The sequence below is a fragment of the Bos grunniens genome, chromosome 16 (assembly GCF_055505025.1).
Source record: "Bos grunniens cultivar Pamir isolate PY7600 chromosome 16, Bosgru_T2T1.0, whole genome shotgun sequence".
Lineage (NCBI taxonomy): Eukaryota > Metazoa > Chordata > Mammalia > Artiodactyla > Bovidae > Bos > Bos grunniens.
Window position 1 is genome coordinate 18995375 of NC_141180.1, and position 18054 is coordinate 19013428.

At 37.9% G+C, this 18054-nt stretch overlaps 1 protein-coding gene across 2 annotated transcripts in view; it reads right to left on the minus strand.

Annotated features, from left to right (window-relative positions):
- Nucleotides 1–2561: 2561 nt before the first annotated feature.
- Nucleotides 2562–18054, minus strand: part of XPR1 (xenotropic and polytropic retrovirus receptor 1) — a 214543-nt gene continuing 199050 nt past the window's right edge. Inside the window, exons 13-15 of one of the 2 annotated variants that reach the window (XM_086343523.1) lie at nucleotides 16068–16207; nucleotides 11262–11483; nucleotides 2562–8331 (exon numbers count right to left, since the gene is read on the minus strand). In XM_086343523.1, coding sequence (XP_086199649.1) covers nucleotides 8271–8331; nucleotides 11262–11483; nucleotides 16068–16207 — 423 coding nt within the window. In that variant the 3' untranslated portion in view covers nucleotides 2562–8270. The remainder of the gene's footprint in view (nucleotides 8332–11261; nucleotides 11484–16067; nucleotides 16208–18054) is intronic. The other variant, XM_086343524.1, reaches the window with a different exon arrangement.

Sequence of the window (18054 nt, forward strand, 5' to 3'; positions counted from 1 at the left end):
CCATAGCGTATCCAGCAAGCCCACTTCCCTAGCTTTGTGGACCCTGCCTTCACTGTCTGCTGTAGCAATTCTGGAATTTTAACTGCTGAACACGGACGATCACTTTTTCAATGTTTCTAGGAGCTATCCTAACAGCCAGTTTTTTACCAACTTCTGGAATCCTTGCTAGGGAGTTAAATTCTGTATCTTGTGAAGCACTTCCAAGTCAAACATACTTCTCTATTCAATCTTATATTCTGGCCCCTTTCTTCAAGAACCCTCAGGATATCCTCCAGCTCCTACAAAATATGAAACAGGGGTGGGAGGGCTAGTGAGGATTATGGGGAGTTATGGCTACAGGCTCAGAGTGTTCTCAGGGGTTTGAGGAGTCAAAACCTATGCAAGGGATCCAACCAGATGTTGCATCTGACGTCTCAGGCTTTCCCAACAGGGGGTCCTGACCTAGCAACAATCTTGGTTGATTGTTTAACTGTCTTTGAGGGTCTGCTAGTCTGTTAAGTCCTTTGTCCTTCCTCTTGCCTCCCACAGTAGGAGATGAGAACGTCTTTGTATAGCAACAAAGAGGCCCTGATTCTACATCTGGCTTTCAATTGCCTGGTACTTGTCCTCAGCCGTTCTTGCTTCTTCTGTAGATATCAATGGCACTTAGCAATAGCCATCCAATCTCATTTCTCTATAGCTCTTTTCTCCTCTCCACATCAATGCCTGATTCATCACAAGTTCATGCCTTCTCCAGTATACCATCCTGATTCACCATGGATGAAACTTTTAAAAATTGCAGGGAAGAGCAGGAAAAAACGTGACTGACTCAAGGGAGAAGACTCCTGTGAAAAGCAGTTGATTAAGGAGCTCATTTGTTACTATTTAAGAGTCCCAAGAACTGTCATCCCTGGAGGGGCAGAAGATAAATTCTCACCAACAATCAGAGAACCCAGCTTGCTGAGGAACCTATAGTTTGTGTGTGTGTGTGTTTTGTAGGAAGAAAATGTTCTTTGATTTTCTTTAAGATGGTTACATTCTGATCAGGCATAGCTTTGGAAAGAAGCTGCTTCCTAGTTCCTGCTAAGAAAGAAATATGTTTTCTCCTTCTAAGGAACAGGGAGAATGTGGGCTCTCCAGCCAGTCAGATCTGCATCTTAATTGCAGGGTCAGTAGTTACTGCAGTGTCCACAGCCAGGCACTACGCACTTTCTCCTCTATAAATGGTGCTAATACTACATGATGTCACTGATGAGAGATGGTCCTTGCCTGTGCTGGGCAGTGAGGGTCAGCAGTGACTACTCTGCCCTTGGGGGACCTAATCTGTTCTCTGTGGAGTAGAATAGAAAGTTCATGGGATGAAGAAGCAGCTAATTATCAGGAAGGGAGCACCAGGATCAAGTTTTCACACAACTTGATTCAACACAGGATGACTGACCAGTTTGTCAGTAAGCAAGTGTTCCTAAGAGGCACAACCTCTGTAGCAATCGATGGGGGGAAAAAAGTCAATTACTTCCTAAATTTGCTCAATAGCTTATCTACTAATAATCTCCAGAAGTTACCTTTCACTTTAACAAATATTTATTAGGCCTCTACTATCGTCTAGGTACTTGACACATTTCAGTAAATATGATTTTGTATGACTTCCCACTGACAAAACACCTTTGGAAAAAGGACGTCTCCCCTCCCCTGATTTGTATTACTGCTAGAACTCCAGACTAGACTAAGATTGGGGCATTGCATGGAAGAAAGTCAGCGTATATCCTCGTGGTCACTGACCATAGCTGGCAGCAGGACACACACCCTACCCAGCAAGTTTTTTGACGAAGGCTGCCAGGGATGTGCTTAAAGATTTCTACAGAATCTGTGGAACTGCAGGCAAAAAAAGTCTGAATTCTAGTTGACAGGAACAATCTTTGACAAACAAGTTTCTAAACTATCTTTGATATTTCATTATCGAAGGGCTACAGAACACTTGATTGACTAAAATTAAAAATGTAAAACACTATAGTGTATGTATACGCCTATAGGCATACAAATGTTGAGCATGTTATTATTATCATCAGATTAGAGAGAGGTGCTGAGGATCCAATGAGTCATATATATCCACAGCTTATCCTGACTTTAATGTGGTAACTGCATGTTATCATATTCTGGTTTAGTCAATAAAATATTTTTCTCTTTTCGAGTATATTTATCCTGGGGTCAGTTAATTTGATAACTTTTTCTAGATAGATAAGAGTAATAATCCAGGAATTCCACAGAAAATTCTACGTTCCCACAGTGTCTGGGTATGGAATAATAACAGGTGTCCAGCTGTTCAGGATTTAACTGAAAAAAGATCGGCTGCATCAATCCCATTGCTTTAGGGTCACACTTCATATATTACCTAAAGAAAAAATGCTATTTTATTTTTCAATTTAGTAAAAGAGTTAAAAAATGTTCACCCGTGAAGTCTGTTTGCCCTAAACTCTTAACAAGTTAGTAGTCCTAAGAGGAATCATATTCAGGATCCAAGAAACCCAGAGAGAAAAACACACAGTCACACAAACCATTCACCAGTGACAAAGGAGGCAGTAAACTGTTGGAAAACAGTGAAGGCTTGTAATAATGAAAAAAGAACAGTTTTTTTTTTTTAACCAATCACTTATTTTCTTTTAAAAACACATAACCACATTAACTTTTTGCTTTATACAACCATCAAGAAACTATAAAACAGTACCACATTGTGCATTAAACCTACTTTCAAGAAGGGAACGCCACACTTCATAAGAATTCTACCCATGTAAGAAGGAAGAAGGAGACAGTTAACAGCATAGTCACAGATACAACATGAGTCCAAGCAAGCATCAATTCTTCGACATCACCTTTTCCATTTACCAGAGTGGAGGGAGGAAGAAAGAAAGCAAGGGAGAAGAAGCAGGGGAAGAAGCACCCACAGAGGACTAATCACATTCCATGGTTACTTTCGACAACTATAGCTCAGTTTCATAGAATAGTATCACCTGACCAACACAGTGTGGTGGGGTGGGGTGGGGTGAAGGAAACATGAGTAAGAGGGAGAGGGTTCAAAGACAGGTACATTTTACACCCTATTGCCCTCCTAAATACTCTTCACTGATACAAGCTTCTGTGCTAATCTGGAAAACAGTAAGATATTAATCTTCACAATGTGATAAAGCTTAAGAGTTCTGCTCTTTCTGCAAGTGTGAGTGGCTCACAATTTTATAGTTCAAAAGAATAACAATGTCACAATCAGTTACTCTTTCGGGATTCCCCACAATCTTTCTCACTTCCACCATGCTGGTGTTGCAGCATGGACCATCAGGGAATTGTAGGGAGGGACTTCAGAGATAATGATAAAAGGAGAGTGAGATGAAATCCTTGCTCTTTCTTAGAAGTTCACATCTTTCTGGTAGTTAAGTCTTCCCTCTGTTTTGTGGTGGCACAGAGGAAAGGGCATAGGAAGAACTAAGGTGATATGGTGGACGTTTACTCAAGTAACGGGTCTGAAGGTATATAAGATGAGATGGTGTAATTAGCAGACACACTGAATCCAAGGCCAACAGTTGGTTATTTGATTGTCCTCCTTAGGTTGATGGCATAAAACAAAACAAACAAACAAACTGAAGGTGGCTTTACTTTAGTAATAAAATAAAGGTCTGCTATAAGGAAGCATACTTTAGATGAAAAGCAGTATAATCATTTGCTTCTCTTCAGGGAAACTCATCTTGTCCCTCTGACTTCCTCTTCTGTAGTAAGTGTGTTCAAAGTGTTAGGCCAATGTGATAACCACTATACTCCATAGTAAGCAAGCAAATACATTCCGGAAGGTTGTTTTTAAAGGGGCAACTCAATATCACAGTTTTGCCAATTCATATTAGAAAGGCATGATGAACCATTCCAATCAGCAGGCTCCTCTCAATTCCCAGGCAAACTTCTCATATCATTTAAATTAAGCTCCGAACTTCTTTGAAGTCTTCATATTTGGTGAGTGGTGTGGCTTAACACTGGGTAATACTGGTTTATAGCGTTTATCAGCACAAATTTCTTACCATCTAATATAATAAACTCTAGACCACATTATGACTGTGCTGACATTGCATAGACTGAAAATATAATGCAGAAAGTTAGCTTTTAAGACTTGCTATCAAGATTGATACCTGAAATGCAGAAACATATGTGTGTTTAAGCAATTTGTAAAATCTCTTTAACCTTTCCTTGCTTCAGCTAATCATCAAAAGCAAGAAATAAGCCAGATGCATCATAAAAAGGAATGAATTAAGTTCAAAAATTTGATTTCTCTTAACTTTTCCTGAAGTTCTACTAGAACTTTTACTGTCTTAACTTAGTGACATAGATCATATCTATTATTGGCTTTTAAAATTAGATGTGTTAAAAGTTCGGTGATTTTGTAGTTGAGAAAGCCTTAGATTCAATGTAAGTTTTTTCAATCTGAGAAGCCACCTTAATTTTTAAAATTTCAATATGCTGTACAGCTCCTATTTCTTAATAACTAAAAGATTTCATGCAAACTATTACAGAAAATAATCTGAAATTCATTTACCAAATAAAGTGCAATCACATCAGAGAATCCTAAATATTTGAATAAAATAACACCATGGATAGTTATTTTCTAAATTACTTTCCTTAGACTAAAATTTTTTTTCTAGACATTGCTAATAAAATTGCTTTTGGGCATAAAGAACTATTTCCCGAGTAAAGGAAAGTAGTGGAGAAAGAGGGTAGCAAAACAGGCAGGTGTCTACCAGCAGTATAACCACCCAAAGGATGTGGTCAAGCTCACCTACTTTCCTCACTGCCCGGCTTCTGCTGCCAAGGTCCAACTTCCTCTTGCTCTTCTCTGCTACCTCCACAATTACCTTATTTCTCTTCAACTAAATGTCTGTTAATCAATGCCTGTACACTCAATAGACTATTTTCTCCTATTCTTAACTTGCCTTAGTTAAGAAAGCATAAATTGCTTTCTCTAGTTATCATGAATATACTTTGGTCAAACCATGGTAGAAGGATATCATATACCAACAAGTTAGCTCTGGCAAAATCTCAGTTAAAATCTTCCAACTCTCCTGTTGGAATACTGGGATGTCACAGATCTGAGGGGCTGGGCTCTGTTTTCCTTCTCTAAGGGTTCACACATGCTACTGCTGGGGTGATTGGCATTCTCCTCCCACAGCACTGCTTCTGTATCTGAAATGAAGCAGCTTTTTTAAGGAGAAAAAGGGCTGATGCTGAAAAAGAAAGTTGCACATAGGTTTCCAACCTCTTTCCAATCTTAAAAATAACTATTATAACCTAATTAATGATGACAATTTGTGATCATTTTAATGTCTCTCTGTATAGTATGAAATCCTTAATTAATCCATTTTAATGGTATAGGCAGCCTTAATTAGAGGTGCACATTTGTGCATGGAAAATAAGCCGCTTTTGTCTTTTACTTTCTCTACACACATCAATGCTTTCCATATTATCACAAAATGAAAAAGAAATTTTATCCTTTTTAAAAAATACTTTTTTCTTTCATTTGGGGGTATTTTAACTGATACCATCAATTGAGTGATTCTAAAATAAAACTAGACTTCCTAAACCTAAAATCAGATGACGTTTTTCCTTTGGTTAGTGCTGCTCCTTTAAAATAACTCTGTGATGTTCATTTCCTAGGAGTTCTATTGAGAGTTTCAGTGTACAAGACGCTCCAGTAAAATTTTAGGTAGGGCACAGCATTCACAACTAGAGCATATAAAAGTTAGGTGAGAAAAATGCACATTGCCTTTTCTGGAGGAAAAAATTATATATTCTGTCTTCCAAACTGTTTCCTCTTGATGAGGAAAAGCCTTCTTTTCTCTTTAGAGCTTCAGGAGGAACATAAAGCTGTTGTGTTTAAAAACATGTTTAAGCATCTGTCAAAGTAAGCTGAAAGTTACCTAAGCCTTACCATTCCTGAACAAACTATTCTGATAGGACCAACAGCAGAAAAAGAATATATTCGAACAATGCATTATCTACGAAAAAGTAATACTGATCAGGGTCAAGAATCGTAATAGTTGAAAAAAGACCAAACTGGTCATAGGATACACTAAAGTAAAAACACTGGGGAATTAAAATACCAGAAGTCAACTGTAAGATTTTAAGTGTGTCATTATATAGGTTTACTAACAGAGAATGAAGTTGACAAGTCAAATTGCTCTGGATACACATTAGTACCATCAGTTTTATTTGTACAAGAAATGACTGGTCCACTGGACTTTTCTATATAACTCAGTAATAATGACTGCTCCTTCTGGACAGACCAGTGATATTTCCCCCATAGTTTTAATGTACAAAACCAGAGTAGTTAGAAAAAAAATCCCAAGTATAAATAATGCAACCTTTAATCTATTAAGGGTCACTAAATTGTTACCACTGATTATTAGAAATTATCCATTTTATTTAAACAAACAAAAAAAAATTAAATTTCTTTTCTTCAGTTTTGGGCCAAGGAATATGCTTGCCAAAACAAAAAAAGCTGTAAAGGCCACAGAGCTTAGTGATTTTTCAGGGGAAAAAAGTCTCAATTCAGGAAGGGACCAAATTTTGGAAGCTTGACAGAATAAAGACGAAAAAAACTCCTTTAAAAAGAAAATGTTAGTTAATTGGTAGAATTTTGGTAGTAATAGGAATTTTAATTAATCTCCTGGAATTATGACAGGGATGAGTGAAGACTTGTGATGCATGGAATAAGAGCTAATAACAAAAGGATATACTAAGGGGCAGTAACCATATGCTTTTATTACTAAGTAAATGATAATGCTAAATTTAATGCCAATCACATTCAAGGGAGAAAAATCCTTTAGGGTTTTTGGGCTTATCTGATGACTTGGGAAATAGGAAAGGAATTAGACAAAAGTGAAAATGAGCATTGTGTACAGACCATTATAGTCTGAAATTTCTAAGAAATACGCTTTTTGTGTATAACCAAGTTTAGGCCCCCCCGATTTTGGCAGTTTTTCTGTCACAGGAGGGCATGAAATCTAATGTTCATCCTTTAAAACTGCTGGGAGACATGGCTGCCAATCTGTTTCATCACTGTCAAGTGAGAGAGGAAGGGCAACTTGTTCTATGCTCTCAAAAGCATGGTTTCCCCAAGACAGACTTTTAATTTGATCGACTTCTGGCTAAAGTAAGTGGGCCCAGAAGAAAGACTATCCAATGAGGGTGTAGAGAGTCTATGAAATAGCTGTGCCTTCTAATCCCAAGTTGGTAAAGGCTGTACTTCAATTACCCTACATGTTGAAGCTTAATAAGGCGTAACTTCAGTTACGGCTGGAATATGGGCAAATGTATTCCACATCTGTTCCTTAAAAAAATGTATCAGGCCTCTTCAATAAATTTCAACTGGTTGTGTGGGCGTGTTGTGAAGGCTTTGTTCCAGGAGACACGCTCAGGATTCTGAAGCAGCAGCAACTCAAAACATCAGTAATAAAACTTTGGCTTAAAATTAAAAAGAAAGGAAGGAAAAGTCAAACAGGTGCAAGTCGTCTCATGAAAGAGGTATTGTGGACTAAACCCTCAAATGCTGTTCAACATTAGTTTCCCCTGTCTTCACTGTTACCACCTTCATTGTACAGGAGTTATATCATTCTTTTATGGTTAAGTTTCATAAATAATGAGAAAACCATATGTAACAAATACATCATATTTCCCACCCACCCAGCAACCCTCCCCAAAATAAGAAAAGTTACATCAAATTAAAAAGTAGCTTCGTGAATGAAGGTACTGCTCTAAGTTGCACTTTCCCTGCAAGTGCGGCCAGTGCTTTTGCGCTGGGTATGAAGGAAAGGAAAAAATTCTCCACATAAACTGACAAAAAATTTAAAAATCAATGTCCGGTTTCAACCAGTCAAAACCGGGCCAAGCGGAAGCCGAGGTATCTCGGTACCGTCCCATCAGAGGTCCTTGCAATGCCTGTTCTTCATCCTGGTAGGTATCTGTGTCCTTGTGATTGTAAACAATCCAGAAGATACTGTGTTTTTGTTCCTTAAAATGTCCTCTGATTGGCAAAATGAAGTAAATATTTGTTTTAAAAATAGAAAATGAAAATTAAACGAGAAGAAAAGAAAAGAAACACAGTGAGCTTGTTTGGAGTCCATAGGATCCGATCTGGAAGAGCTCGGAAAACGTGTTATATGTCTTCTCCTGTTTTCGGCTGGAAAGGTACTAGAGGTTGCGTTGGTCGAGGAAAGAATTGTGGAGTAGGAAAATCAAGGATGTTAATCTAGACTTCAGAGGATTCAAGTGTTAGCTTCATCATCTGTGTCTTCTATCAATACCTTAGTGTCACGAGCCTTGGATCTAGTGGTAATGAACGGAAAAAAAAAATACTTAGTCCATTACTAAAATACAAACACATCCAAAGTATTAGGTACATTTTCAATCTTACTACCGTTAAAAATACATAATAACCAGTCATGGACACTATGTACTACACCAGATAGACTGCTCCTAGAGCTTTGTATTCAATTTCAGATATTACTGGAAAAACACTAAGAAACTAGGTTGTAACCAGAGGAAGGAAGCAACAATGGTAGGTCATGTGTAATGTGCAATGGAGGGGTTTGGATTTTATGATGTATTTTTTTAACCTCTCCAAGATACCAATTTTCATCTCTGTAAAGCAGGAATAATGATACCTTTTTACATAATACTGCTTTCACTTCATGGAGACAGTATGAATATCAAGTGAGAGAACAGATATAAAAAGCATCAGTAAAGCATTAAACGTTAATGCTTTACTGTTAAACGAAGAATTAACATGAGGATGACAGAAAAATCATTTGAGGAACACATGAAAAACTAGGAGAGTTGGCCAGCAGATTACGACTAAAGGAGAGACATGACAGTTGTCTTCAAACAGTTGATGAAGTATACACAGAAGAGGGGATTCCCTGGTGGCTCAGACGGTAAAGAATCTGCCTGCAATGCGGGAGACCTGGGTTCAATCCCTGGGTTGGGAAGATACACTGGAAGAGGGCATGGCAACTCACTCTAGTATTCTTGCTTGGAGAATCCCCATGAACAGAGGAGCCTGGTGGGCTACAGTCTATGCGGTCACAAAGAGTCGGACATGACTGAGTGACTATGCACAGCACACATAAGAGAGAATACTAAGTCATGTTAGAAAGCCCAACCAGGATCAACTGGTTGAAGTTATACTGAAGCATATTTCAACAAAAGCTATCTACCACAGTAACTAGCCAACAATAAAACCAGGTGCCTTGTATGGTTATAAACTTCACTGTCACTGATGACTGTCAATCAAAATAAGATAATCAACTATTCAGGATTCCATAAAAGAGATTCTTGCACAGGATGAAAAATGGAGTATTAGATAACATCAAAATATTCTGCAACTCATGAGCTCCATGAGGTAAAGTAGGTATTATTATTACTCGATAGAGGTAGAAATAGACATTAAAAATGTTAAGGATGTGTTAAATGGTTGCAAGAGTCTCAAAGTTAGCATTCAGTCTCAGATCTTATTTTAGATTCGCTGCTCTCTTCCTTTGCACAAAAGCTGCTCCATTGTTCTAAATGTCTTCCCCTGGAGGCAATCTAATAAACTGGTGTTTTTCCACTGAACATCTGAAGCTGAACATAAAGATCTACTGCTTCCTTGTTTTTGAAGCAGAAAGAGTGTATGTCTGGATTGCCCTCTGCTGGTGACTGGCGAGGATTCGACTTCCGAATTTAGGAGCTCAGTGGGATGACCATCCATTGCACTGTCTTCCAGTCCTTTGTGGATCTCACCTTGCTAACTCTACCAGCCTCCACATGCCCTCCTCTTGCTTCTTCAAACTCTGCTTCCTGCTCTATGTAACAGCATCCTGCTTTGTTTTAACGTTCTTCCTACTGACCTCCCTGACCATTCCTTTCCTACCCCTTTTGTTTGTTCTTTTTTTTTTTCTCTTGCTTGTGCTTGTTCTCCAAGACAGTTCCTTGCTCTGCTTTTCTCTACAATCTCTTCTTCAGAGAACTTACAAATTCTATCTGAAGCTCGGGCAATTTCTCCTCTGCTCCCTGTGGGTTATTACCATCTCTAATTTTTTTTTTTAAACTTCCTTTAAAATGTTTCCTTGTTTTCTTTTTTGGCCTACTGTAAGCGCCCTAGTCCAAGTCTTTAACGTTCCATACTTAAGAATACTGCAATGGTCTTTCAGTTGATCCGGCCTTCAGTTTTCCCTTTCCCAATATATGTTGCACAGTGCCACTGAAAGTTATGAATGTATTACTTTCATAACATTCTATGAAAAAATTCTGTGACTTCCTCCTGCCTACAAGATAAAGCTTTCAGCCTTTTACAATCATACTTCATTCAGCTAAATTTTGTTACTATTTGTTACAAGCTCTAGTCACATGGCTTTTCTTTCCATTCCTCATTTCCACCTTTATGTCTTTACTATGCCTCTAGCTTATCCAAACACTCCCTTATCCTTCAGAAAACTGCCCTGTCCCCTCTTTTATTCCAATCCTTTGTGATATCTACTGTCTCTAAATTTCAAATGTGGCCACATAAACCCTACACTTAGAGGGTACAGCTATCCTCCAAACAACTTTTAGGAATATACAAAGTCAATGACCAATAAAAATATTGCTGTAGGTATTTACTAAGAAAGTAAAAATAATAATAGTTTATACTTATTGAGCTCTTTCTGTGAGGAAACTGGTGTAAATTCCAAGTCATAACAAACAAACTACCTAGCCACCCTCTGAGCAGGGACCATACTAATCCCAATTTCGAGATGAGCAATAATATAGAGAAACTAAGTGATTTGGCCAAGATGACACAGATGTCAAGTGGCAGAACCAGGGTTCTTAAAATTTACAACTTGAAAATGATTTTTATACAAGATATACTTAAGAGTCAAATAAAATATTCTCCAATAAGTTTTTCCCAGTGTACTTTTAATGCCAAATCAGTAGGTATTAATTAATACATTAACATACTAATAATATTTTACACTATGTGTCCATTAAGACATTCTATACATAGGTTGTGAAAAATGGCTGAACACCAGCAATTTCATCAGGTTCAACATGACTGTTTCTTAACTTAAATGTTGTTGTTTAGTCGCTAAATCAGGTCCAGACTCTTTTGTGACCCCATGGACTGTAGCTTGCCAGGCTCCTCTGTCCATCGGATTTCTCAAGGCAACAATACTATTTTCTTCTCCAAACTTAAACCTGAAGGGAATTCATCTCACAGAAGTGGCAGCCATACGTACTGAGAAGCGAGGCGAGGCCGGCGCAGGGATATGCTCTGGCTGTACTTCCACGGCCGATTCTTCTGGCGGTTCCGTACCCCATCTTCCTGGTCCATCATCTGCTCTAGGAGCGTCTGATCATCGGCATTCAGAGGGGCCACAGAGATGTCCCGCACAGCACGGAATTCACCACAGTTATTCAGATGTTCGTTCTCCAGGCGGAAGAAGTTCCACACAAATCGCCTTAGCAAAACGGGGTAGGAGTAGGTGAGTTACTTATAAAAGGCGAATATACTGCTGCTATCACCTGTAGACCTCCAAGTACATCAACTTTCCACTCATGGAAATAAACACACACACACAAAAGAATTAAGGACTAGAATATTAAAACAGAAAAAGGTGGTGTGTGTGTTGAGGGGAAGGGGACAAAAATGGAATAGGCAAAGGAAAGGGACTCATGGAACACAGGTTCAGAGTGCTCATTCTTTCACTTTATTGAACAAATATTTATTGAATACCTACAGTATGACAGGAAAAGCCACAGTATGACAGAGACAAAGCCTATGCCTGTATAATTTCTAATAACAGAGACAGATATTAAGCAAATAAACAATTAGTTAACAGTATGTGCTCTGAAGAAAATAAAGCAGGGCAAGGGTACAGAACATGCTTCTTTGAGGAGATGATATCTAGCAATCTGAGTGATGTAAGGAAGCAAGTCAGGTAAAATTCTAAAGAAAAGGGTCCAAGGCAGAGGAAACAGCAAGTACAAAAGGTCCCACGCTGGAGAGGACTTTGGTGTGTTAAAACAACAGCAATGTCAGTGGGGCTGGAATGGAACAGGAAGGTAAAAAGGGCAGGAGATGAAAATGGAGAGGTAGAAAAGGGCCTGATCCACAGCCTTAAAATCTACAGTATAGAGTTTAGACTTACAGTGTGTCAGAAAACAAGGAGTTCTGAGCTGGAGAATAATGTGATTTAAGATCAATCTGCTGCACTGTGAAGAGATCAAAGACAGCTGAAGGGAGATCAATTAGAGATGACAGAGACTTAGATTCAGGTGGGGATAACAGAGGTGATGAGAAGCAGACTGATAGGATTTATTTATGAAGATGAGGCTTATTGGACATGGGATGTGGGTGGTCTCAGGTTTTTGTTTTCAGTGAATGGTGAGACCATTTACTAGAGATCTGAGTTATTTCTATTGCCATTAGGTACCCAAGAGGAAAATTCAGTAGCTAGATGGATATGAGTTTGCAGTTCAAGGGAGAGACTAGGACTATAGACAGCATAAGAACAGAATTTCAAGTCATGGGCTTAGGAATAAGTGGAGGAGAAGAGTAAAGAGGATCAAACCCTAGAGCACACCAACATTTACAATTTGGGAAGAGGAAAAAGAACCAGTAAACAAATCGAGATGGAACAGACCGTGAGACAGAAGAGAGTAGTTTCTGAGAAATCAAATGAAAAGCTTTGCTGAGAGGTAAAGTCAGATAAAAGAACCACTGGATTTAGATAGAGGATAAAGAGGCAATATGATCTAAGAGCACAGATTCTGGGAGACTGTCTAGATTCAGATTAGGGATCTGCTACTTACTAAGTGTGACAGCCTTGGATGATTTACTTAACTTATGCTTCATCAGTAAATGAGATAGTAACAGTACTTACCTGACAAGATTGTTGTAAGGATTCACTAAGTTAGTACATGTAAAGTGCTTGGAACAGTGCCAGGTATGTACAGGATAACACATTAGTGTTTGCTGCTGTTATTAATTTTTAACAAAAGCAATTTAGTTTGAGTACTGGGGAAAAGGACGAGATGAATTAAAGGGAGAATGGGGAAGGAGTCAGAGAGCAGAGATAGCAAGTAAAGTTATCTCTTGAAGAGTTTTGCTGTAAAAGAGAGCACAAAAATGGGTAGTAGTTGCAGAAGAAAAAAGATTCAAAGGATATTTTTTGCTTCTGCTTTAAATGGGTGATATAACATCTGATTCTATTAACCAAATAATTTTTTAAAAAGAAAAAATCAAGAATAAAAAAGTAATTGAGCTACCTCTTTTTTTTTTTTTTACTAGAAAAAAAATTAAAGCAGCATACATGAAAGAGAAAAAAGAGAATGGGGGGAGGTGGTGGTGATGGAGAATTTCAATGACATTTCTATTCAGAATTATTTTAAAATTTCCATTGCAATTTCAACTTCAACCCATGGATTATTTATATATATGCTGCTAAATTTCTAAATGTTTGTGAATTTTCAGGTATCTTTTTGTGATTTTATTCTAACACTTGTTAAGACTTCCTTTATACAGCCCAACACATGGTTAATTTTGGTAAATGTTACATGTGTATTTAAAAGCATTTGTATTTAGTAGCTAGGTTGTACGCAATGCTCTACATATGTCATTTAGGTAAAGTTGGTTAATTGATCACTTGTTTTCTTAAAATTTTATTTATTTTTGTCTGTGCTGGGTCTTCATGTCTGTGTGGGCTTTTCTCTAGTTGTGGTGAGCAGGGGCTACTCTCTAGTTGCGGCGTGCAGACTTCTTGTTGCTGTGGCTTTTCCTGTTGCAGAGCACGGGCTCTAAGGTTCAGAGGCTTCAGTAATTGTGGCATGTGGGCTCAGTAGTTGTGGTCTTCAGGCTCTAGAGCACAGGCTCAATAGTTGTAGGGCACAGGTTTAATTGCTTCGTGGCATATGGCATCTCCCTGGATCAGGGATCGAACTCGTGTCTCCTGCTGCTGCTAGGTCACTTCAATCGTGTCCGACTCTGTGCGACCTCATAGACGGCAGCCCAGCAGGCTCCCCCGTCCCTGGGATTCTCCAGGCAAGAACACTGGAGTAGGTTGCCATTTCCGTCTCCAAAGCATCGAAGTGAAAAGTGAAAGTGAAGACGCTCAGTCGTGTCTGACTCTTAGCAACCCCATGGACTGCAGCCCATCAGGCTCCTCCGTCCATGGGATTTTCCAGGCAAGAGTACTGGAGTGGGGTGCCATTGCCTTCTCCCCTGCATTGGCAGGTGGAGTCTATACCAACTGAGGCACCAGGGAAGTTGTTACTTGATTACTTATTTACACTGAGAAAAGTATGCTAACATTTTCCTCTAAAATTATAAATTTATCTACTTTTACTTTCTAGCAATGTCAACTTTCATTTTACTATTTTCAAGCTATGTATTAGGTGCATACAAATTTGAATTGGCTATCACAGATGAATCTCAAAGTCTTTTGGTTTGGCAAATTTCTTAAGTGCAAAATCAGCTTTAGTGTTCTGCTTATCATGGGGTACCTACCTTCACTTAAGAGTTTGGGCTATCATGTCAGATCATTGATGCTTTTAGGAAGATTAAAAAAACATTTTATCTGGCATTTTTATTGTTTCCACTGAGAAGGTGGGCTAAATAACCCAGGTTGCTAAATTGCAAAATATGATTCTCAAAAGATTTTCATTCTAATCTCTGTTCTAAGACTTTTTACCTCCCTGTTTCTACTCACAACCTTTCCATTGGAGCTCAATTATTTTTTTTAATTTAAAAACTTATTAAGTGTAACACACGCTCAGAGAAGTGAACAAGTATGATGGACACAGCATAATGAATTTTAGCAAATTGAACCCCCATTGTGTAATCAGCACACATTTCAAGAAACAGAACATTATTGCACCTTACTCCCCACTCAGGAGAAGGCGATGGCACCCCACTCCAGTACTCTTGCCTGGAAAATCCCATGGACGGAGGAGCCTGATAGGCTGCAGTCCACGGGGTCTCGAAGAGTCCGACACGACTGAGCAACTTCACTTTCACTTTTTACTTTCCTGCACTGGGGAAGGAAATGGCAACCCACTCCAGTGTTCTTGCCTGGAGAATCCCAGGGACAGGGGAGCCTGGTGGGCTGCCGTCTATGGGGTCACACAGAGTCGGACACAACTGAAGCGATTTAGCACTCCCCACTCAAGGAGGTTCTCTTGGTGCCACTTCCACTCACTGTCCCACAAGGGCAAATACTATTTTGACTTCTAATACCATAGATAAATTTAGCCTGCTTTTGAACTTCATAAATTTGAACTCATACAGGGACATACTCTTTTGTGGCTAACTTCTTTTGCTCAATACTTTGCCTTGTGAGATTCATTCATGTTTTTGTATTTAGTCTTTTGCTCATTACTGAATAGATTTGCATGTGTGTAAATATCACAATTTATCTATCTGCTCTAGTATTGCTAAGCCCTTGTGTAGTCTCCACTTTGGTCTGCTGCAAATACTATTATTGTGAACATTCTTGTATGTGGATCTTGGTGGCCTTAAGTCAGTATTTCTGTTTGCTATATACCCAAGAGTTCATGCACAGCTTTGGTAGATAATGACAAAGAGTTTTCCAGAGTGGCTATTATACTGGTTTCCTCCTACTTGCAGTGTTTGTAAATTCCAATTGTTCTATATCCTTATCAATACTTGGTGTGTCTGTAGTTTTCATTTTAGCATTTACAGGTGAGCAGCTGTATCTCAAAAGTAGGTTTAAGTTGCATTTCCCTGGTGACTAATCATGTAAAGAACATTTCCATATGTTCATTAGTCATTTGGATATTCAAATGGAGTCCAATTCTTAAAAAAAGCTTCTAAAAAAGTCATCATCAGCATAACTTTGTAAGAATTAATCTCTTAGTCCTTCAGTCAGAATTTTCCAACACTGAGGCAGATGAGAAGTCTGAGAAAAGTTGGAAATTTTAAGCTTTTCAGGTATAAGTTTTTAATAAAATCTAATTTATAAGTACTGAGTAACATTTTAGGTAAAAAAAAAAATATCTGATAAACTTTACAGTAGTCTGCTTACCGGAAAACCTCAAGGGGAGCAAAGACAGTAGCAATGATGTCCCCAGAATGAGGCAACGAAGTCATGGAGGTAATTGAGATCTGGATAGTCCAAGCAAAGCGCAGGATCACATCCTCTATGATGGCACTGTAATAGTAGGCCTGAGGGATAATAAGCAATGTGTTTCTTACAAATAAGCATACCTAGCACAGTAAACAAGAGTCACATATCATACTGACAGGCGTGAGTAAAAGAAATAAAGAGTTCCATATTTTAAAAGACTTCACCAATTTAGTTTTTTTTCATATATAGGACAATATTCAAAATGAAGTTTTACTGAATTTCAGTGATCCTTTAACAAACATATTAATACTTCATTCCCATACTGTATACTAGGCTCTCTTCTAGACCCCAGAAATACAAACCAGATGAGATTCTCGAGCTGACTGAGATGACATTCTAAAATGTATGTGATATACCAATGGCTCAATAGTTCAAATTAGAAAATATGAGATTTACTAACTCTGTTATTTGCACTTTTATTCTCCAATTGCCTTACCCTACATTTGAAAAAAGTTTTTCCTTCTTTTTTGATGTCAGAAAATAACACGAAGCTTGGATTTCACTAACAATTAAATTTAAGGGATGTCCCATTTCCACATGGGGAAGACAAGCACTCAACTAATTCTTTCAGTTTTAGCTACACAGTTTTAAGCACACAAACTGCCAACTGACTGGAACTATAATTCACGGATTTTCTATTCATCTCAAGATATCCAGCTCTTTAAAATATGTATTTAAAGGCTACAACATCTTATGGGAACTAGAACTGCTATGTATTAAATCATAGCATTTATATTATTAAAAGAATGTCAGCAAAGGAACATCAGTCATGTTAGAAGGCTACTAAACAAAAGAAACAGCAGTCCTCTCCTTGTCCTATTCTTTAGAGGCAAACATCTTCAAATTTTGAGCATTATCTTCCACATTTCTAAATAATGTGTGTATATTGCTATATCTTGATTAATCAATTTTAGACATTATTCATCGCTTACTATGATTAATTTTATGAAGATTTTTAAAAACACATTAACTATCTCTCTGTCCCTTCCCCCAGCCATTCAATACATCAATAATGTAATTTTTGGATAAATCCACATGCAGTGAAATCATTATTAGGTGTTTTGATGAAAAGCTGCAATTTTGTATGTCTTTAAGAGCCAATCAAGCCGATCCACAGTTGACTGATGTGGGAGCTGATGTTACCAAAAATTAAAAGTCTTTTGGGAGGAATACACTTAACTTGAGGTCAAGAGATACAGAAAAGTTAAGTTTTAATATGGAGATAACATAAATGCTTTCTGGACCTGGGTATGGTGCTCAACAGTATGCACTGTTAATGCCAAGGAACTTAGTTTAAGGTTCATATAGCTGTGTTCTTAATTTTTAAATGAACACCCACTGAACTGCACATATAGCTTCTTCCCTTTTTTAGCACAACAAATTTAACTCCAGTATTTGCCCTTTTAAAGCTGAGAGGGGTATGGTGATCTTCTAGGACATTTTTCTTATATATTTGTAAAGCCTAATGTACAAAAGCATACTATGACCCTAAAAATGGGTCATAAAAATACGTAATAACAAAGCAAGTGGAAGATTCTATTAACTAATTTTATTACATAGAAATAAAAAAGTACTTAAAGGATGAACACGTTAACATTTATGTAAAGATATAAATAGTTCATCAAAGCAATCATCATAAGATAGAAATGCATTACATCTCTCAGTAAGGCAAGAACAGTACAAGGAGCAAAGCCACATGCATTTGGTGAACAAAAGGCCATCTTTTCTTGAACACATGTCTGCTATCTGACTTGTGCTTAATATTACTTTTTTAAATTTTCTTTTCAAATGAGACTTAAAAATCACTGTCAATGAATATCTCCTTTTCTGCCTTCATTTGTTTATATGAAGTTACCCTAACATATCATTCATCATATTCAGTCTA